Raw genomic sequence first — 23,553 nt, forward strand, 5'->3', positions numbered from 1 at the left:
CTAACACAGTAATGATTCTGCTTGGGCATTTACATATTTTTAACCTTTCTTTTGTTACACACTTACTGGCTATTTTTATGCCAAAGCATATCTTGCTTAGCTTCGTATTAATGTAACTGATATGTATGTACTTTTTCATACTTAACTAAATCCATATTCCTAGAAATTTTGTTGCTTTTACAATTTATAATTGTTTTTTAAATAGATTTATAGTCGGAGGTTAATTGCTGTTTGTTGTGTATGGTATGAAGATGCATTGCAGCTTTTTTTCTCTGTTTGGTGACAACAGCTATGACCTTTGTATGACTTTCTACTCCTACAGCCCGAACTTACAAATGCTCATCACTACAAAATCTGAGGTTTTTACACTTGTATTTCTTCTTAATAAAAGTAGTAACTCCGGCTTCAGCTTCACTTTCCAGAATGTGTTTTATTCTCCGAATAACTATAAATTGTAAAATACGGTTATTATTCTACGTGCGTACAACGAAGTGAAACGAAACTATTTTAACCGTAACCGCACTTAATACCAAGAAAACGATTCGCCGACAGATTGTCTTATGACGTGTGCGATTCATCGTAATGTAAGAGAGGTCCATGCTATCATCAATCGATTGTTGCGATCTGCGATTCGCCCACAACAACACGAGCGAAAGGTGCATCGGATTACAGCTGTCTATTCCCATTTGTGATGGCCCGTACATTTCACATTTTACCGCACCGGGCAACTTATTCACCGTAGGTACCGTACCGGCTTGGCTTCGTAGAATTGCGGGGTGTCTTTGGTGAGTGATGGTAGTACTGTCAATCTACGAGGAAGTGTGTACACAGTGGTGACGCACATGTTGGGTGAGCGGGGAAGTTTGGTTCTCAGGTACAAACTTTCGTTTTATCCTTATCGAAGATATGTCATGTATTGTTACAGTTTTATTTTTAACTTGTAATGCAGTAGCTTTATTGTTTTAGAACAGAAGGCCAATGTTAATATCTTTTTATTAGTTTAATGACAAAAAGGCAAAATTAGTTTTTAACGCGAAAGTTAGCCTGTGCTGTGATATCTAGTTACTGCAGTGACGTCAAGTTATGGCTGCAGCATGAAAATATAGTTTGTTTGTGATTGGAGTTTGTGTCTAGCGACATCAGAGTTTGTTTGCAAATTGTCAATTTGTGAATCGCAATTGGGAGAAACGCGCGAGTCCAAAGTAAATATACTTTATAGTAGCGTGTTTTACTGTACCTTGTAACATTCAGAGTAGGTATGCACAAATACAGTTGGTGTCCTAAAGTGCAATATGTTCGACTTCATTTACTCTCACAAATCGTTTCTGAACGGCATTATCGTTGATTTTTTAGTTTTGTGATGTTGTGTAAAACAGCCTAGCATATCGTGTTTAAAAGTTATCTCCAAATTGGACTCGGTTGCCAACAATCTCGATGTTAAAAAATCTTATCGATGATGATGATATCCTCTCGTTTCTTTTAATGACAAGTTTTGATCACTTAACTGTGTCCTTGGTTGGCATGCTAGTAGTTCATTCATTTGTGTTATAGCCATGATAACGTCTGGATTCAGCAACCATTTGTGTTGTAAGCTTGTGGGATATGTAGGCCATTACTTTTAATTCAGTTTCCCTACACTTCCCACTTCATTCATTTGGACCGTTCCCTGTGTTCTGAGCTTTGACCTTGATAGAATAATTTTCCTGTCAACATTTTGTAATTTTAAGCAATTCAGATTTAATGCTTCGGTATATAATTTAATCACTATGAATAGTTTTGTCATTACTTAAGTGTGGTTGTTTATGTATCAGCCAATGCATTCTGGAATTGGCATTACCATTTTAGTAAATTCAAGTGTTGGAGTGCCTTACAGCATTTGTGTTAAAGCTTTTTGTGGACTTGTTTTATACTACATTTTGTGTATGCAAATTCCTGAGATGCTCGGTCAGTATATGGAACATTCTTATCCCTGCTTCTTTTTTGCTTGGGAAACCCGAGTGTTATTATGTGTAAGAATGCCTGTTTATTTTTTCAGATTTCATTTTTTGTATTAATACCTTATCTGTTGCAAAATTTGTGATATACTAACACATGAGAGTGTACAGAGTGATATTACCAACTTATGTGGTGACACAAGGAAAAAAAGGATGGCTAGGTGATTGAGAATGTCATTTGTTACTCTGATGTGTAACATTTCTTCGTTTCCTTTATGCAAGTACATGTAATCTTAGTCCCTGATTCATGTTCTGCTTTGATGATGTGGTATTTATAACTTGATATTCTTAATTAGTGTTTATTTAAAGCCTTGATAAACAGTTATTTGGTAATATTATAAAGACCTTTGGTAATAAAAGGTAAACAAAAACAGAAGATGTAAATTAACCACAAACCCAGAATTCATGCTTAGAAAAAGGAGACATGTCATTTAAAAGCACACCATACAACCTTCACTGTGATGCATTTGATTACGAAACTTCAGAATACCCCAATAAAAGTTCATGTATGCTTTTTGTGCAGCTAACACTTTACTGATTGAAATCTATAGGTTGTGCTTCGTTTTTTATGTATGTTATGAAGACTGTGATAAAATTTAGGTACTGTGGATGAACTACTACCATATGGTGAACACTGAACCTCATAGTTCGCATTGTATCAGTACCCAGCTTTCTGTGTGACATACTGTCCTGATACAAAAATTGTTTTTCAAAAATTAAGAACCTTCATTGATCATATGAGATGAAATTTGCCATATTTGGTATATATATCTTAATAAAAATAGCTGACATTGTATACAGTGAATAGATGTAGTTAAAATACAGGAAAATTATAAATAACATAAATATGAAGACTGTGTTTGTAGTGCTCAGTACACAATTTTTACTTGGTGAATGCAGTTAGCATCCAAAATTACAAAATACAATATAGGCCTATTTTGAAACAGGAAAGTTCTTGTAGAATGTAAATACTTTTTGATTAAAGGACAGTTCTCACCAAAGAGCAGAAGTGTTGAGTTGTTAATAGGCACATGTACACAAGAAAGAAAACTTGTTAGGTTTTGGAGGTACTCTTTGATGAACTTCAGTAAAATGGACATAACTATGCTCCTACATGGTGCTGGCTGGATTTCCACAGTATCTCAGAATGTGGAGTGATTGTGGTTGGGTTAGTGTTGTGTGGGGTAGGGAGAGGGTCTGGAAATGACTGGCTAATAGCTCGGAGGGAGCCAGCTAGGAATGTGGGGGAGGGGGGGGGGGTGATTATATGGGCTGGACGTGTAATGCATGGTTGTTGGGGGCAGGTGGAGAGAGGCCCATGCTGAGTGTGGCAAGGGGACCAGAATTGGGAAGTTTTGATAGGATGAAGGAAGGGGTAACCTGTGATTAAGGCCAGGACAATTATGGGAGTGGTGGGTGTTCTCTAAGGATAACTCCCATATGTGGAGTTCAGAGGAGCTGGTGGTGGAGGGATGGGCCGATGTGCCCCACCTGCATTCCTAGCTGGCATACTGGCTGCCACTCAGCCCCAGTATCTCTCCCTATATCAATACCATCATATAACATCCTCATCCTAAGCAGTTCAGCTGGCAAATTACGACATTAGTCCAGTTGGCTTTGTGTAAGGTAGGTGTGTGCGTGTGTGTGCGCGCGCACAACAGTACAGTTTGTTGCTTTTATCAAAGGAACAGACATATTCTTTTGTGTGTGCTGATCGACCACGCAACACTTCTTTTTTGGGGACTGGTCTCCTTTAATCCGAACGTTTTTATAAATTTGTTAGGTGAATAACTGATGAATAATATTGTGCATCTGATCCTCTCGTATGACCACAAAAATCAAATTCAGGATATAGGCTTCAGTCCTCAGTGAAGTGTATACTGTACTGTTGAATTAATGACTAGAATACAGAGTTAGGCTGGCATGTGATTGGGATTGCCCTGCTGACAAAAACACCCAGTTTATGCTCTTTCCTCCTGCAAAATTGTTTGCACTGGGAGCATAAGACGTACTGTTACTACCAAATGCATTACCTGCTTGTTCTAAAGCCCTATTTGTTTATTTCATATCTTTTTACTTTTAGAAATTTCAGTTAGAATTTCTATGTAAAGTATTACTGTCTAGCAAGTTTCCTCATACTTTTTGGATGTTTGTGGTAAAATAAAACTGGTGCTGATTTACTTTTAGAATTTAGGCATATTCTGGCAAGTGTAATCTAGCAATAGATTTATTTGCTAAGAATGTTAAGATGTGTGTCTGGGGTGACAGTATTACGAAAGGGACTTTCCATTCTAGGATCTATTTAATTGTGGAGATGTTAAATTTATGTGTTTTTCCTTTGAATCACTGAGACATAAAAGTATGTTTGCTTTGTCTGGTGGCACCTTGAAAATAATTCTTTTGCAGTGACTTATGTAGCTCGGCAAGTTGTATATGATTTCATAACAGTAGTAATTAATGTTAGACCTGACACAGTAAATATTCTGAAAACTGAGAATATGTTAAAAGAGCATCTACAATAATAGAGAGACCTGGCATTTGACACGGATTTCAAATCAGGGTGCAACTCAGCATTTTTCACATTAACAAACATTGCGAGAAGTGAATACAGTGATAAGTGAGAGGAAAACGTCATAGGAGTGATCAGGTTTTGACTTTTTACCACTGGGTCACAATTACAGTATTTTCCATTATCTAGTTGGCTTCTCTCTCTCTCTCTCTCTCTCTCTCTCTCTCTCTCTCTCTCTCTCTCTGTATTGACATGCTGACAGGATATTTGGCATACTTGGCAAACTGTGAGTCGGTATGACAGTGTGTCATAACTGTATGTTGCAGGGCATCTAAGGTGGAAAAATATGAGTATTGTGTGAAGCAGGCAGGAAATTAAAAATCCCAGACATTTAAAAAAGAAGAAAAAATCAGCAGCAGCTCCAACTTACCGAAGCATTTTGATTCAGGGATGTAGATTGTTTTGAAGACGAGACTGGCTTGAGCTACAATCAGGCATTGAAATGTGATGGTGAAAGTTGAAAATCTTGCAGGACTGGGGCGCGATCTGGATCTCTCGCATAGTGCAGCCATCCAGACACATTTCCCGTCAGGCCCAAATTCTCAACTTATCAAGGCAGTCTCTCTCTCTCTCTCTCTCTCTCTCTCTCTCTCTCTCTCTCTCTCTCTCTCTCTCTCTCTCTCTCTCTCCCCCCCCCCCCCCTCTCTCTCTCTCTCCCCGTCTCTCCCCCCCTCACACCACTCTCTCATTTTATATATATGTTCTGTTGGACATGTCCGACAGAACACCCACCAGCATATATTGATAGTCCATTGTGTGTATTGAAAGGATTTTGATATTGCCTTATGCATTGGCAGCTAATGGTAACACGTCTAAAGTAAATGTTTTGTTTGAAGTATTAGATGAAGTATAAGCTGAATAGTCTTGAGGAGGATCAGTGACCCTTTTTTCCAAAACTGCCTGTTTCTCTTAATATGCATATGTAATTTATGTAGAAGCAATTTTTCTTTATCAGGACGTGTGGGTGTATCAATCAGCCTTGCTGCAGCCACGGAGGTGTATGTTTGGGGTGTCTTTTGTGGTTGTATGCATGAATATACATATATGTTAGCTAGACAAAGGGCTAGTGCTCAATAACTAGTGTAAACATTGTTTTCTGTTACATCTTTCTGTGCCCCCACATATCAGTTTGCTGTAGATGAGTGGTTCCCTTACCCTTATTTTACATATTGCTCTATCCATGAATTTTTATTGCTGTTAGTCTTCTTCACTGTTCAGTTTTTGTCTTGTAATAATAAATTATAGGCTTCCATCTTGCCAATGAATGTTTCTTTTTTTAATTCTTCTGCAGTACTTGTAGCTTGTAGTGCAGACATTGATATTGTAAGTAGTTGATTTACAATGTGTGTTGCTTTGATCTTGAAGTTTGAGAATGTAAAACAATATTGAGCCCTTGTGAAATTAAATGCTGATAACTTATCTAAGTGATCTGTATGTTTAGTTGTGAAATATTGCTGTGTACGAGTGGTCAGAATTGTTTGTAGCTTCATATTTAATTTGGTTATTGGTAACAATAAAGTCACGTCCTAGTGAAGTTTTTAGTCATCCCTAAAGTTTCATTTTTCTTTCTGCACCGTTATGTCATTAATGACAAACCTCCAAAGACAGTGATTTTCTGTAACACTGTTTTTAGTATGTGTAGTGCCTTTAGGTGTCTTCAGAGGTTTTTCTGTGACCAGGTGTCATAGTAGTCATGCAATTCTTGTTATAAAATATGCATTTTTTAAAATAAAATGCACTAGAGCACCTCGTAACCAACTCCTGTTAATCATAATTGTGTAGTTAGTTGTGGAAAATGTCATATCTAGTGGGACAGAGTACAATTACATATCCAAACTGCCTTGTGTATCTGTGATACAGAAACCTGATATTGAAGGAAGGTCTGATAATGGGGGGGGGGGGGGGGGGGGGGGAGAAGAAGCACTATTGGTGTGGCAGTTGATCATTTTTCCCCCCCTTCTAATCATTGACACCTTACATTAGGAACATGTGTATGTATAAAGGAAGTTTAAGCAGTTTCCAGTTTTATGTACAGAATGCTCAAATATATAACAGGTGTCATGTTAAAGGCTACATTGCTTTGGAAAAGTCATGTATATAATGTAATATTTCTGTTATATGTTTTTTATTTTGATCCAGGATAAAAGACTGTTTTATTTTGCAGGTTCATAAGCCAGGCTTTTATTACGCTGTGGGATTTTATTTTCTCCTGCAGTTCTGCTTCAGTTTCTTGGGTCCTCAGATACTTGCCATTGAGGTGTGTTTTGATATGTAATTATAGTACAAAATTTGTGTTAAACCAAGATATGTGCTCAGTTCAATTTATGGCTTGTTTTAAAACGTTAGTAACTCAGTTAATAAACTATCAGGAAAATTTTGACTTAATTATTGAGTAAATTTAGTATCATTTGTATGTTCGTTACATTTATGTTTTATTTGTTCAAAGGACATGTCACTCTTTCAGGAAATTTTACATACTTGAAATGCAGCTTTCCGTTCCTTTCATGCACAATGTCCTCTGTATTCTCATTGGGGAGCAAAAATTTGGTATAAATAAAAGCAACATTGGGTGCTTGTAAGGTAGTGATAATATCTTCTAATGATTGCAGTATACATGGTAAGTTAATCAGGTAGATGCAGAAAAACTGAATTGTTTGCTGTATCAGCAGACTATCACTGCATAACGACTGTAATGAAACAAACCTGCTGTCCGTCACATGATTTAAATACGTATGGTTTGCTACAGAGTGACACGCAATGGAACTTATGCTTGTAGTATATACTGAGGAAGAATAAGTAAGACATAGATTTGTGAGGAAATTATGACAAAATGTCATGCTTCTGGTATGAGACCACTCATGTGACTCTTGTGAGACAGTCTTTAGAGTACCGTTAGAGTATTTTGTGTTCTTGTAAAGTTTGTCATGCAAAAGACATCCAAAGGAGCTTAAAGTAAAGCTATTAGGTTTTTTAATGAGACAGTATAGTGTGTAACAGTGTAATTGAAATGCTCATTGTTTGAATGGAAGTTGGAGTGTTACACAATTTTACAGTGAAATTGTGTTGGATGAATTTAAAGAACTGGTACTTGATACAAGCCAGGTACATATACATATTGCCACCGTTAGATATCTCGCAAGTAGTCAGTAAAAATAGTATAAAAATTTGGGATAATGTGTACATTTAAAGACGCTCATTTTTCCTGTCATAGTGTGGGAAAGGCTAATACGTGGCTGACATCAGAGTTCAGAGCCTTTCCTTCATATCTTTTAGACGGCTGTCTGAAATGGCATGCAGCAAGGAAGCAGAGCTCGTGAACTGCATATTGTTCCTAGAAGTTATCTTCATCCTGTGCTTTAGACTGAGAAACGCTGAAATCAGTGGCTTGAAAGTTTGTGCTATTGGGTGTCAGTTTTAGGGCCTCACTTTGTCTGGTATGCTGTGCACTCAATAGAAAGCTGCCCAGGTAGCGCATTGTGTATGGTGTGTACATATTGGTTTCTTATTTAGAGCAGCATGTCAAATAACTAACACACTGATAAGTGTAGGTCACTCGTCTAAATTGTAGGGAGGAAAGCAGGAATATCCAGGATAAGGTCTCTGAATGCCGTTTGTACCAATTCAAAACGCAAAATAATGTACATGAAAATACTGTAGTGAATGTACATCATGCAATGTATTTTAAGGCTTGCATATATCATTACCACAGGTGCTGTAGTACCAGAACTTCAGGTAGAACAGAGAGATTGCTGACATAAACATCTCATTGTGTGCTGGGAGATTTCAAATGAATGTGTGTATCCATCAGGAGGCTCGCAAACACTTTTTGTTGTGTATGAGTGCAGTGAATTGGGACCCCAGGCCGTTGCAGTACTTCTTATTTGGTGTTGCAATCTTACTCTCTGACTATATCCTCTCTCACTTTCTGTAGGACAGATTCTCTATTGACAATGTAGTTCATTTGTAAGATGTAGGTTTTGGCCTTGCTCTTCGGCTAATTTATGCTAGGCCCCCACAGCTAATGTTTGACCTCCACCTTTTCAGAACTTCCTACAGATTTGTGGGCCATGTGGGAAAGGTTGCCCACTGTCCAGCATGGGTAGTGAATGGTGTGGGCTGACACAGTCCAATGCCCATTTGGTGGGACATTTATAAATGGCATTTGCCCAGAGCAGTTTTAAAGGCACAAAATCAAAGTAATTTTAAAGTTTTTATTGCTGGAATGTATAATTTGTCAATTAAAATAAGGGACTAGGATGATATTCCAGATATCAAAAGTTATTAAATGTTTACACTTGCCTTTATTACTGAGAATGAAAGGAAAGAAGAGAAAAACATAGTTTAATTTTTTTTAGCAGCCTTCCAACTTGCTGTACTAAGGAAGGGCACATGTTGCTGGTAGCTTCTTTTTATTTGTAATTTTCTTGTTACTTTTACTGGTTCTGCTCTTCACTCTCGGCTCTCTTGCATTCATGAAAACACGCGCACACGCACACGCACACACACGCACACACACACACACACACATGTTGAATGGCTGTGTAGTGATAAAGCCAGTATAAAAATCATTATTCTTAGGTCATCGTTTTGTAATGTAACACACTTTATAATCTGTGTCAAATCTCTGAATATTGTTGAAGAATGATTACTGACAACAAATTGTTACTGTATGTATTAAATAGCTGACATGTTTTTCATGATGGTAAATGTATTGTTAAATGTGAAACTTTTTTCATTTGGGAAGGGGGGGGGGGGAGTTTTGTCAGATGTAGTGACATCTTCCCTGTTTTCCTTTCCCTGTTGCTTCATAACCTGGGTTGTGAGTAACTAAATCCACTTTCCCTTCTTCCCTTTCTTTCCCCTCTCTCCTCCATGATGAAGGAACATTTATTCCGAAAGCTAGGAGCTTAAATTTTCGGTTGTTTTTTGTGTTTCTGTTGGCTGTACTGAGCTGAGGTAAGTACTGGCCAGCCCCTCTCTCTCTTTGTTAGTAGTGACATCTGAGACAGACTGTAGTTACCTATTTTGCTCCTCTCTTTATCTGCTTTTGTATGGGTGCACTACTTTCAAGATAAAGTGAGAACACTGACATAAAGATTTAATAACAAAGAATCAATGCACGAGATGTTGGAATTCTTTGATTTTGATACTAGTCGATTCCTGGAGAATCCGTGATTCTTGGAACTGTGGAATCAGAATCAGTATGTGGCACATTCCTAATTAAAACATTATGGATAACCTTTTTTACTGTAATTACAATTATTTTAAGTAAATATTAGCGCTATTGCTACTATTGCAGATAGGTAGTAAATGAAATTTTGAGTGAGTGGATGGTAACTCCAGGTAATTCATGCAATAGGATATTTGATTATTTTCTGGAAATTGTCTTAAATGATAAATTATGTTGTTTTTATGCTCCTGACATCCTTTCTCCCCACTTGAATTTCAGTATTCTTTTATAAAAACAGAAAAGAAATACAAATGATTTGAAAGCCTGCTAAAATGCTCCATTCGAGTTGTGACATCTGTGTTGTAACTAGGTAGCTTGCTGCTCCCACCATCATAATGGTAATTCAGTGATACCTTGTTTTGGAATTTACATTTTGGAAAATTGGTTAAATTGGTCTGTAGCACCATCTTGTACAAATACATTTATAAAAACTGAAGAATTGTGTTCGTGCGTTTCAGAGAATAAGGTGTTTAAAATGCGGTTGCATTGTACTGACAAGTTGCCATCATCTCGCCACACACATTAACTAACTTACCTAAAACATGATACACTGTGAAGTTAACATTGGCGAAATTAAGCACCTAGTGAAAATTGTTTTACCCAACTGCCTCAATTATTCGATAATTCGGTTAATTACAATTACAAAACTGCATCACACTGATCAGGAACTGAATATTATCGTAATTTCCTTGCTGTTTACATGCACTTACATTTGCATTTGCTACTCACACAATTCATGTTTGAAAAGATATTTTCTGCTTAACGTGACCACACACCTTTTACTTTATTAGAAACAGCGCTTTATCATCGTACTGTCCAGCTGAGATCCATATTTCTTAAACATTTGCTGTTTCCTCATCTTGCATAAATATGAAGAAAGTCTGCTTCAGACACTAAAATTAGTTTACCTTCACTATCACCACAGCGCTTAAGTTTGTGTCACCAGCATGCTGTACATGCTTTATCTCTCTCTGTATAACCTCATCGCTCTACACCGTGTTGTACTCTGGATGTATGGTGATATCTTCATTACTAGCAATGCTTTCCAAAAAAGTGACTTGGCTGTTTGCACAGGAAATGCATGTATCTTCTGTTGTCAATTTCTCATATTAATACTAATGTGAAGCTGTATACAATACATCCCACAATCGAAACAACTGCCACTTCAGTTCTTGCTAATGCTATTTTCATATTTCGTGTAAAACTTTTTAAAAGATATGACGCTTCAAGTTTCGAACATGTAACCTCTTAATATGCAGTTAAATGTGCTATTCATTGTCAGTATACCTGCTGAGGGTCTTCTGCAAAGGAAATCAGCATGAAGTTTTGCCAAAAATAATTTTATTGTGCTTTGGGCCATTGCTAATGACTATGGTAGACAATCTAGTTGCAATATAGGAACCCTCTTGCAAAAGTTTTAAAATTTGTTAGTGTTGAGCAAGATTAATGATATTTCAAGGAGCAGTGAAAAGAATGTGTATCGTTGCACATATCATTGCTGTAAATGTCCTTCCATATCAGCGTTCACAGAATTCCTGTGTATTATGAAGTTGTAATTGTGTTTTCCATCTCTAAATAGCTAAACTGTTTGCAGAAAAATAGTATGTAAAAAAACCTCATAACTTCGACTGACGCTTCTTAACTTATGTATAGCTTCGTCATACTCTGTCTCTTGACATCGTCATAATGTCAGCCAATAACAGTGTGTTTTCGCTCACATTACCAGATATTGATATTTAATAATTTGCAAGCTGTAATTACATAAAAAATAGATATTTTGTGAGAATATTGACCATAAATGCTATTTATATGCTATAATCAATCAGAATAACAAAATCCGGATCATATTTTTACCTAAGAAAATAGCCTATTCTCTGGGTTATTTAGTTAATTGGAATTGACGACACAGATCTGACTGTGTGATAGTCATTTATTGCTATGTGGTTGAGTGAGCAGAAACATAACCTCGTTGTTGTGTTATTTACAGTTTTTGTAGGAAATTGGCTACGAACAGTTGCTAGAAGGTTAAGAAAGGACCCTTTTGGGACTTATTTTCAATTTAAAAGGGAAAGGAGTATTTTGTAAATATTGTTTTAAGGAATACAGTCACACACCAACAAAATGGAAAAGCATATTGACAAGTGTTTAAAGTGCCCTCAGAATTTGAAAAAAGTCTGCTGGAGTTAGGCACAGTGTTTGAAAACAATTTTTTAATTTTTTGCAGTAGTATAGTACAATTAAAAATACTACCTAAATGTGAACTGCTTAATATAAACTTTACTTTATTTATTATGTACTACCCCAAGAACTGATCTCCTTAAAGATGTAAAAATTCAAGTGTTGAGTCCAGTTCATTCCCCCTAATAACTCTCCAGCCTTTGCTCTGGCTGGGTGGTGTGGCACAAACCCTTGTTCAGAGAAGGTGGCATCAAAGCAGCCAAAGTTATCAACCAGTAGCCACAGGTTTTATCAGTCTCATCAGACAGACAAAAGTTAGTAAAATTTCATGCATCTAAAACAAAATATTGATATGTGAAATACACAACTTCTACCGTTACCGTAGCAAAAAGTTTTGTGAAGAACCTGAGAAAAGTATGGCTCTTTGTAAAGTCACTAAGCAGGTTGAAGGTTTCTGTCCAGTCACTCGTTGATCAGTCTGCTGTGGCAACAGAAGCATGAACTTTCTAAGTCGTGCATTCATGTTTGATCATTACAGAGACTTCCTGTGGAGTACATAGTAATAAGCAGGCATGGCATAGAGAAGCAGCTGAAAGAGTGGAAAACAAGTAATTTGACAGGTCCAGATGGAATCCCAGTTTAGTTTTAAAGAGAATACTCTTTTACATTGGCCACTTACTTAGATTGCATTAATCATGAGTGTCTCACCCAGTGTAAGATCTGAAGCAACTAAAAAATGCCGCAGGTGATTCCTGTATACAAAGAGGGTAAAAGTATGGACCCGCTAAATTACATATAAGTGACCTTTTGCTGCAGATTCTTGAATATGTTCGCTGGCCGGGGTGGCAGAGTGGTTCTAGGCGCCACAGTGTGGAACTGCGCGACAGCTATGGTCGCAGGTTCGAATCCTGCCTCGGGCATGGGTGTGTGTGATGATGTCCGTAGGTTAGTTAGGTTTAAGTAGTTCGAAGTTCTAGGGGACTGATGACTTCAGACGTTAAGTCCCATAGTGCTCAGAGCCATTTTCTTGAACATGTTCAAAGTTGAATATAATAAATGTCATTTAGGGAGGAGAGCTTCTGTCCACAAATTGGTAAGAATTTAGAAAGTATGACTCATGAAAAACTTAGCTTGTCCATTTCTCACATGATAGCCTGCAAAGTGTGGATAAAGGGCAGCAAGCAGATCCCATATGTCCATAAAGCATTTGACATGATACCCCACTGTAGACATTTAATCAAGGTCTGAGCGTTCAGAATATCAGAGTTGGTCAAAGATTTCGTAAGAAATAGAATTCAGTAGATTGAGTGTTTGTGAGCAACAAGGTTATTGTCAGAAGTGCCTCAGGAGTGTGTGCTAAGAATACTTCTGTTCTCTGTATACATATATGATCCTATGGATAGATTTAGGAGCAATATTCAGCTGTTTGCTGATGATATTGCAGTATACAGGAACACGTCATTGTAGAGTGACTAGAGTGACACAGGATGATCTACATAGAATTTCTATTTCGTGTGATGAGTGGCAGCTTGTCCTAAATATGGAAAAATGTAAATTAATATTAATAAGTAGGAAAAGCAATCCTATAATGTTTGAACACAATATTAGTGGTGTGCTATTCGAAAGAGTCAAATTGATTAAATATTTAGGTGTAACATTCCCAAGTGACATGAAATGGGAAGAGCACAAAAGATTGTTAATGGGAGAATGCTAGGTAAGTATAGCTTATCTGACATTAGTCAGACCCATTCGTGAATATGGCTAGTGTTTGGTCAGATTAAAGGAAGACATCAAAGTGATTCAGAGACATGCTGTAGATTTATTACCAATAAGTTCAGTCAAGAAGCAACTATTATGAAGGTGCTTCATGAACTCAAATGGGAATCCTGGGAGGAAAGATGACTATTAAAAATTTTTAGAGAATGAGCATTTGCAGCTCACTGCTGAATGATTCTGCCAATGCACATTTTGTGTGAGGACAGTCAAGAGGAGAAATTAGGGCTTGTATGGAGGCGTATAGTTGTTTTTCCTTGTCTCCATCTGTGAGCAGAACAAGAGAGAAAAATAATAGTTCCAGTATAAGGCTTCCTCAACCAAGCACCATACAGTGGTTTCTCCTCACTTAGCAAATTTCGAAGAGTTTCTGTCTTAAGTCAACCAATCCTCTAGAGTCTTGGGTGTTACTGTCTTGTAAACAACTTAATGAAGTACCCCATAAGAACCTCAACTAGGTAGAGGGATCAATTTTTCACTGGGACCTAATTCTGCAAACAGGCAATGCGAAGCTGTGCGAAGCTGTATTTACCACCCCTAATATGGTATTTTAAGTGGGTCATTCCTCGTCGAGGGGACCAGATGTAGTGTCGCAAGTTTGTTCTGAGCAAAAATTTGTTTTAGGATAGCTAGCTGCACGTAACTTCAGGGGGCTGACAACTGCCGGCCTAACTGGGAGACACACGTGCGTCTGTCACTACTTGCCATGGGAAAGCTATCCAGTGTGTCTTACTGGACACGTACATTCACCACTTATAAGAACCTAAACAAATATTAAATATTATTCAATCATTTTCAAAATCGGTACACTACCTTTTGACATTCAGGAGAAGATTGTATCCAAATTTAAGCTTAATAAATATGACAGTTTCAGATATAGAAAAAAAATTGCTAAAGTCAAAAACCAACATTTAGGAAACTAAATTCAGTTAGGAAATATAATAATTTATCCTGTGGTATTATCTAAAAGCATAAACAAAATTTGCAGGGTGCAGAATTAATTAATTGAGGTTTTCACATTAAAACTTTAATTTTTCGTTTTTGTAATATAAAAATCAGACAAAATTATTATTGGTGCCTAAAATTGTTGGAGTATATGTGAGCAAATGAGTATGTGTACGAGGGCTGCTATATATATTTCTGGCCTAATAATGAAAATACGAATATTTATCAACGAAAATGGTTTATTGTTTTTCAAAATATTCTCCATCAAGATTTATACACTTTTGCATGCGCTCAAACCAATTTTCGAAGCACTTTTTCCACTCCGATTGAGACACCTCCAAAACATGGTTTTTGAATGCTGCAACAGCATCTTCTGGCGACGAAAATCGTTGACCACACATTTTTTCTTGATGTGTGGGAATAAAAAGAAGTCATTGGGTGCCAAGTCAGGGCTGTACGGCGGATGACCCATCACTTCGACGTTTTGGCCGGTCAAAAAGGCGCTGGTTTGAGCCGATGTGTGACAGCTCGCATTGTCATGGTGCACAATGATTCGTCTTCTCTTGTTCATTTTTCGAATTTCTCCGAAGACTTCAGGCAAACAAATGGTGGTGTACCACTCAGAATTAACCGTCCTACGTTGCTCAAGCGGAACAGTCGCCACATGACCAGTTTTGCCGAAGAAACAGGCGACCATTTGCTTCGAAGTGCTTCTTCCATGAACAACTTTCGTTGGATTTGGCTCGTCTTGGAAGACCCACACGGTCGATTGCTGTTTTGTTTCGGGCTCATACGCATAGATCCATGATTCGTCACCTGTGACCATCATATGAACGTCTTTTGAAGCACCGCGATCATATTTTTTCAGCATTTCTTTACACCAATCCACACGAGCTTTCTTTTGAGCGATTGTCAAATTGTGCGGGATCCAACGAGAACAAACCTTTTTTACGGCCAGGTGTTCATGCAATATCGAATGTATGCTGGTGGGAGAAATGCCTAGGCATGCCTCTATCTCACGGTATGTCACATGACGGTCTTGCATTATCAGTTCACGTACGGCATCGATGTTTTCTGGCACAACGGCTGTTTTTGGACGACCTTCACGGAATTCGTCTTTGAGCGAGTGTCGGCCACGATTGAATTCGTTGTACCAGTTTTTCACAGTGCTATAGGATGGTGCTTCGTCGCCATACAAAGATTTAAGTTCATCGATGCACTCTTGTCGTGATAATCCACGTCGAAAGTTGTGAAAAATGATCGCACGAAAATGTTCACGAGTTAATTCCATTTTTGTGCCAAATTGATTTCTTCAAGTCCCTGTAAAAGAAAAAAAAATTGTCGTAAGTCAAAAAGTTCTGAGTACATTTATGCTAAAAAATGTCAAACTTTCCAATGGAAATGTCAGATTGCACCTGGCAACACTTAGTGTTGCCTAGGCCAGAAATATATATAGCAGCCCTCGTATGTGGGACATTCATCAAATTTTCTTGTTCCATTATATACCATCTTAAGTAACCTGCAAGAGCTACGCAAGCCTGTTGTGGAGAAAATGTACATAGGGAATTTATCAACTTTGCTGATGTACGTCTAGGTGTGATTGCTATTGTAACAGAGCACCCAGAACATCAGCTGGAGTATTATCTGTATCTAAAGGATATTTCCAGATTTATTGCCTTTTCGTTTTCATGTATTAAATATTACTTTAATATTTCTATATCAGAATGACGTAGATGCGCCGGCCGGTGTGGCAGTGTGGTTCTAGGTGCTTCAGTCTGGAACCGCATGACCGCTACGGTTGCAGGTTCGAATGCTGCCTCGGGCATGGATGTGTGTGATGTCCTTAGGTTAGTTAGGTTTAAGTAGTTCTAAATTCTAGGGGACTCATGACCACAGATGTTAAGTCCCATAGTGCTCAGAGCCATTTGAACCAATTTGACGTAGGTGCGTCTGCATGCCAGTTTTGGCGCAAGTATGATCATGAGCGAGCATTCCGATTGGCAGTGAGTATGGTTAGCCAATCAGAATTGAGACAGTTCCCGCTCGTTATCTGATAGTTATACTGGGAGTGAGGCCACAAGAAGGGTGACTCGATAGCTTTGAACATGGACTGTCATGTCACGAGTGTGAGTCAAAATAATGTGTAAAATGACGTAATATTGAGTTCCTCACGTTTGATACATGTTGTGACTAACGCTGACATAGTTACGGACAGTTTTGTGAAGTTTGGAAGTTTCGGAACTCTATTGTTGGAATGATATTCATGTGTGAAAATTTGGCCGTTGTAGTATTTGTGTGGCATGTTTCAGTATTCAACCACTGAGAATTTTTGGTGAGCAATTTCCTTTTTGAAATCCACCAGAAGGATCGAATGTAATATCTCGTTGTTAGTGGTGGAAATAATGACTGAGGAAATGTTTAACTTCGGTCGGATTTGGACTGATTTCTGGCTGCTGTGCATACGAAATGAGTGTATGAATTGTGAACGTGATGAAAACAACCAATAGTTTAAACTGAACAGATTAGTACAGTTTCTTTAGTTATAAGAATAAATAAATATTTTTGTGTGGAAATTTTGGACATTATTTTGTAGAATCCAATCCATTATCTTACTGCCCGATAAATTTTTCGTTGATAGTTTTTCTACAGAACTTTATTTCATTACTAGAGTTGTGTTAGATGCTGTCTCTTATCAACACTGCTTTTACATCATCTTGTAAGTACCTACATTGCCGAGTGAAGGGACATCGAGCAGACGCTGTTCTGAGGTAGGTGAATTTCTAATTTGCATCCTGCACAGCACATGGAATTTTCAAACCCCGCCACGCTGTACAGAGGTCCACACTCAACCCTCTCCATATCTGTGAAATCTGGTGTATGGTCTTAGATGGTTGTATACCAAATTTCAGTCGGTATATTCAGTGGTTGAATTTTTAGGGGTTTTTAAAGAGAGGCTACTCATCTTCGCATCACGTGTGAAGGTGAAAATGTGCCGAGTTTGCTATGCTTGTCTAAAAGTTCTAGCAGACATTTGATCATTTTCTTTAATATACACAGACAAATTTTTATGCTGAATCTCTCCATGGCAGAAATTTGGGATTTAGCCACACCTAAATATAGATCCAAGCCTCTAGAGTGGCTAAAAAATTCAGCACACTATTCAGAGAGCCAAGGTTTGACTGACCATTGCTGCTTTTCATATGAACCAATCACACCAAAACTTCAGCGGGTTATTACTACCTGTGTTTCCTATATATGGATCAAATTTAATTAAGACTGTGTGCCTAGATGAAAATATATGCTTCTCCAAAGTTTGCCAAAATTTCCTACATGCAAATTTTAGGGTATTTTTGGGGGGAAATGTCTTGGCTGTGTCTTGTTCAGTCCTTTTTTTTCTTGTTGCTGCTGGAAAGAGCATACATTAAGCTTTCCAAGCTACATTGTTTAAATTCTGGATCTTGCATTTTCTTGAGGAAGAATATGTTTCAAAAGTTATTATTATTTTAGCACTTTCAGGAGATTGAAAAGTGAAATATTTTGCTGATTAAGTCCCGTGATAATTTTTTTTATTGCAGTATTTAAATCAGTTTCAAACATTAATTTAACACGTCATGAAAACAAGTGTAATACACTACACAGCAAATTTGCAAACCAAAAATGCCAAGAGTCAGTCCATTTTTGGTTAAACAGTTCTAAAATTTTGTCAAGGGCAGATTGTGGATAACTGTATTGTCTTCCTGATGATGTTGATGGTGCTTCTAAAGTCATGAAAATATGTTGCTCAGGAATCCACTAGGTGCCTTTAGCAGCTGGCCAGTGGAAGGAATGAGCAGAACCATGTGGGTGCATAAAGCTGATGACATCTTGTTGTTCATGTGAAACTTCACACACGTTTCCAACCCACCAACAATTGTCATACATCCATGCAACATATTTTCCTGGTTGTAAACTTGGAATTGAGATTGCTGGAGTGTCTTCATCTGCTTCAAAGGCATGAACTGTGAATTCTGTAGCATCATTGGAAACTCTGCTTACTCGCAGCTGATTACAATTAATTGGCTTAAATTGATGATTTTCTCTTGTTGCATGTATTGTATGTCCCACAGCAAACCTTGTTTCTTGATTATGCTTAATTTTTTCAATCTCTTCTTTTGGTACATAAAAAAAAACTTTATCCTCGGAATACTGACATCACAGAATTTGAATAAATTATATGGAGTCAATATTTGGTTATCTAAGGGTGTCTGCAGACTAGCACGGGCTGCTAGTCTTTTTGCTGTTACCGCAATGCCATCACCAGGCGATTTACCGTGGCTTGTTCAAAAAAAAAAATTCCGTCCTGCAGTGATGCCAAAATCCTTTTTGTGCAAACATAAATTGATGAAATTTTTGAAATTCTTATACTGGGCTTCTGAACCATCACCAAAGTAATAAATATTCTTAATGTTTTCAATCTTTGTCTTTAAATATGCTATTAACTTCATTTGAAAGACATGAACACCAGTGGTATCATGATGGAGACAGTTGTTGATCATGCAAATGCTAATACAATGACATTCTTTGCTACAAAAATAGACAACAAATGGATATAATGTGGCCTGACTGTTCTCCCAATGAAATTCTTGCACAGCATCTTGAACAACAAATGAATAATGATCGGCAAAGTCCATCAATATAATTAATTCATTTTCTGCAAGATTTCTCTTTAGCTGCTTAAGGTATAAACTTCTTTGTTTTGACACAAATTGGTGGCTTCTCAAACTTGTAATTTACAAAATTAGTGCCTTCAAGTCCAGGAACATTTGGTACTCCTGTACCCCACGAACAATGGCTATGGTAAACCATCCGTTACCATGACCAAACGAATCGTTTATATCTAAACTAAAATTAAGTCTGCAACTGACTAAAACAGCAGGACCATCCAGCAGATCTTGTGCAGCGACAGACTTAACTGGAATACGATTCTTCTTGTCTCCAGCTGTTGTAGCAAACTCGATGATCTTGTAGACTGTTTATTTAGAACGGCGGCGATATCTTCTGTACGGCATCTTCAACCGTTCTAATGTGTCTTAAATGTATCTTTGTCTGTGTGGACCCATTACTTGTATTCTACTGTTTGTTCAGAGTCATATACCTTACAAGCATCTTCAAGAAAAGCCTCTAGTTGCATTTTTCTTGGCCATTCCTCACAATGTTGCAGCATACAGTCTTTTGATTCCAAACTGCATACATTTTTTTTTTTCCCATCAAATCGTTATAGTCAACTTGAATGTATGTTGCTGAAGCCAGCATTAATTTGACATTTTCATGAATTGCACATAACACATACTGAGTGTGATTCAGAAGTGCCAACTGTAGTATACCATTTCGGCCTGAGCTCACAAAATTTTGAGAAGCTTAGTTGATTTCCATATTATTTACAATAAGCAATTAACATTTCTCTCAGGTTACAAAGGTGCAGGCATTTCTGCTTGTGAATCTTTTCCCCATTTATTCATACTGCAACACAATCCTTTTTGCTGGGACATAAATGAGAAAACTCATCTTCTTAAAAAAGGGGGATTTTTTTTTATATCAACACTGAGCTTTTTCCCTTTTCAGTCTGCCGGTGTTGCCAAAATCCCATCTTCTATCTTTAGTTTCCTAGCCTTCTTCACCACTTTAGTTCAGTCAGCAAATTCTTTAGCCACTTTTTCAATAGTCCAGCTATTTGGGGCCAGGGTCAAAATTTGGACTTTACTGCAATTACTTGAAGTCTGAAGCTTAATCTTAAGTTCTTCCATTAAGATGTCCATATCTTTACTGTTTTGGCACTCTTCTGTTTGTATTTGCACAATATCTACTCAGCTCACACCAGCTGCTGTGGCAATTACATTAGTAATACTGCCTTAGGCTTTCATAACTTGGTGCTTTATGTATCCCATTGAATCCCTTTTGCTGATCCGTTGAAGCTTTAATGGTGACTCTCCAAGTGGTGATAATGAACTCTAGCTGTAAAGCAAGCATCAACATCCATATCTTCAGTGGGTGGGGATTCTTACTTACCTTGGTGGGATGATTCTTTTTGGGCCACTTCATGTCTACATTTGGTACAAATTTTTGACCAGGTTTAAAAACTTCATTAGTCAGTAACTTCAACCTATTGGACATTGCAGTAGTTACTGTTGTTAAAGCCTTCTTGATTTCATGTTTTTCTTTACCAAATGGGTTGCAGCAAGTCTTCTACAGAAATTGAAATTTTTCATCAACAAGGCATTATGGTAGGAGAAATTTGGGCATCTTCAATAAAATCAAGACCAGACCTACATTGTAGAAGCTTTTTGTCCACTGGTGACATTTCCTTAACTGAACGAAGTTAACTTTTCCCACAATAGAATGGTGATGACTTAATGACAATCAGCTCCATCTGATCCACCAAAGAGCAGGGCGCAAGGATCTCTTGGTTCATTTTATACAATAGTTGATTAACTTATAACAAACAATTTTGAAAGCTCATGAATGTCCTGGTTTGAAGCATGGCAAATTCAGATTTGTTTGTATAAAAAAATATACAAATTAGTGAATCAAAACATATTGTTTTAGAGCTTACCTTCAGCTACAATGATTATTGATTATTCAGACACTAACATTGTAAAATTCAACACCAAAACACTGCTCATAAGAGTGACACTATGGAAACTGCCAATAATGAAAGCAACAACTGAAAGTGGTGATCCAGCAATGGATCATTGCTGCAAGAATAGACCATTACTAAACTATTGCTGCTTTATAATGCCACTGGAAAATGGCTGACAATGTGTATATGCACCACCATGCCTTGTAGGGTTAAAACGTTCTAAAGCTAGATTGCTTTCAGTCAAGATCTTTCAGATTTTATTATCTGAAGAGCATTTTCTGAGGTTTCACTATATTTATATTCTATACTGGAAAATAATGTAAAAACACTTCTTATTAGCATAGTTACATTCCCTAAACCACAGACAAATCTATTAAGACACTACAATTACACTTCTTTTATTTACAACTTGAAATTATATTAATTTTTTTAATTTATCGATAATTCATTTTCCATATTTTGATAGGTATTCGTACTCATCAATATGCAAGATCCAGAAATTAAACAATATAGCTTGGAAAGCTTAAAGCATGCTCTTTCCAGCTGTGGTAAGGACAAAAGGATTGAATAAGACACAGTTAAGATATTACCCCTAAAATTTGCACGTAGATAATTTTAGCTATCTTTGCAGATGCATATCTTTTTATCTAGGCATCTAATCTTAATTAAATTTGATCCACATATAGACATCAGAGGTGGCAATAACCCTCTGCATTTTTGGTGTGATTGGCTCATATGAAAAGTAGCAGTGGTGGTCAAACCTGGTTTCTCGAAATAGCACGATGAATTTTTTAGCCACTTCAGAGGCTTGTATCTATATTTAGGTGTGGCTAAATCAGATTTTTGCCGATGTGTGATTCAGCATAAAAAGTTGTCTATGTATATTAAAGCAAAGGATCAAAAGTCTGCTAGAACTTTTTTAAAAGTCTAGCAAACTTTGCACATTTGCAGCTTCGTATGTGATGCAGAGATGAGTAGCATCTCTTTAAAAGCCCCTAAAAATTCAACCACTGAAGGTACTGGACTGAAATTTGGTATACAACCATCATACCATATAGAACCTTCACACCAAATTTCATCAGATTTTAATATTGGTACCTTTGAAGTGAGGAATGACCCAAATGCAGTACTATGCTACCACCTGCCTGCGACAGTTGCATGAATGACAACCACTCATAGTCTCAGAAATGTGCTAACCTACTAAAGGAATGCAAAATCAAGGAACTGAAGCACACAGTCTCTCTCATATTTTGAACCTTGGAAATTTTTTTTTTTGTATCCAGTTGCAGTGATATCAAAATTTGCTGCTATTATGGTCAGGTCATCAGCAGTACATAGTGTACTTATGCCCTCACGACTGACTTCTAGTAGTTGCACAAATAAAGTTGGGCATGGTGGCACAGGCCATCCCCTCACGTGGAACTACTCTCTGGACCCGGCCAAAAAGCAGATTCCTCCACTTGGGATCATCTCTGCAGCAATCCACAGATCAGAAGCCTAACACGAACCAGTAGCTGATGGAGCCATGGGCTGTGGCCCCCAGGGCTGCTTGCTCTCTTCTGTTCTGAAACTCAGAGCGAATAAGTCCATACCATAGAGAAAGAGGAGGAGGAAGGCTTGGAAACCGTGTGACAAGGCTACTCTGGCGACTTCGGAGGCATCAGATCCCCTCACACATGTTTCCGATCCAGAATTCATTGTTGTTGATCCATACCCACCAGTGATGCAGTGATCCTGGTATATGACCAGTCTTCCCTACCCCTTCATTCATAAGCAGATCACCCTCAATGTGAGAATCCAGGTGAAACTGCAATGTATGTTACTATCTCCTGCCAGAACTACAATAACTAATTTGCTCTTGCTCTCCAAGCAATACATATTACTGACAAAAATTCCCAAATTCTGAGAGATTACTGTACATACTCAGAAAGAACATCTAGAAGGGTCTATACATTGGTTTGTGTATATGTCATCAGTGGATGGATTTCCCATGTTGGAAGCAAATAGTGAGAGTACAAATCACCCCAGTGATCACTGTTTGTGACATTTCTCTGTCTCCAGACAGGGCACTTACATACCTTTAAATGACCAACCTAATCTAAAAATCCTCCCCCCTCCCCCCCCCCCCCCCCCCTTCATCCCTGTTTGCTTTCCTTTTTGGGAGATTTCAGTGTGTACCACCCCCTGTGTGGAAGTATCACATTATCTGGTGGTCCTCTTACCAGTTCTGTGCTACTTACAGGATCGT

General features: G+C 37.7%; 1 protein-coding gene across 4 annotated transcripts in view; it reads left to right on the top strand.

Moving 5' to 3' along the window:
- The first annotated feature begins 315 nt into the window (after window positions 1–315).
- LOC126355834 (caspase-8) overlaps window positions 316–23,553 on the top strand; it is a 116,544-nt gene continuing 93,306 nt past the window's right edge. Inside the window, exons 1-2 of one of the 4 annotated variants that reach the window (XM_050006304.1) lie at window positions 316–359; window positions 6,728–6,820. Coding sequence is in view for 2 of the 4 variants with exons in the window: in XM_050006287.1 (XP_049862244.1) it covers window positions 598–785; window positions 6,728–6,820 (281 nt within the window). In the remaining 2 variants the exon portion in view is untranslated. Of the gene's footprint in view, window positions 875–904; window positions 1,203–6,727; window positions 6,821–23,553 lie in introns of those variants that run through there. The other 3 variants (XM_050006297.1, XM_050006287.1, XM_050006313.1) reach the window with 3 other exon arrangements.

The sequence above is a fragment of the Schistocerca gregaria genome, chromosome 1, assembly GCF_023897955.1.
Source record: "Schistocerca gregaria isolate iqSchGreg1 chromosome 1, iqSchGreg1.2, whole genome shotgun sequence".
Taxonomy (NCBI): Eukaryota; Metazoa; Arthropoda; class Insecta; order Orthoptera; family Acrididae; genus Schistocerca; species Schistocerca gregaria.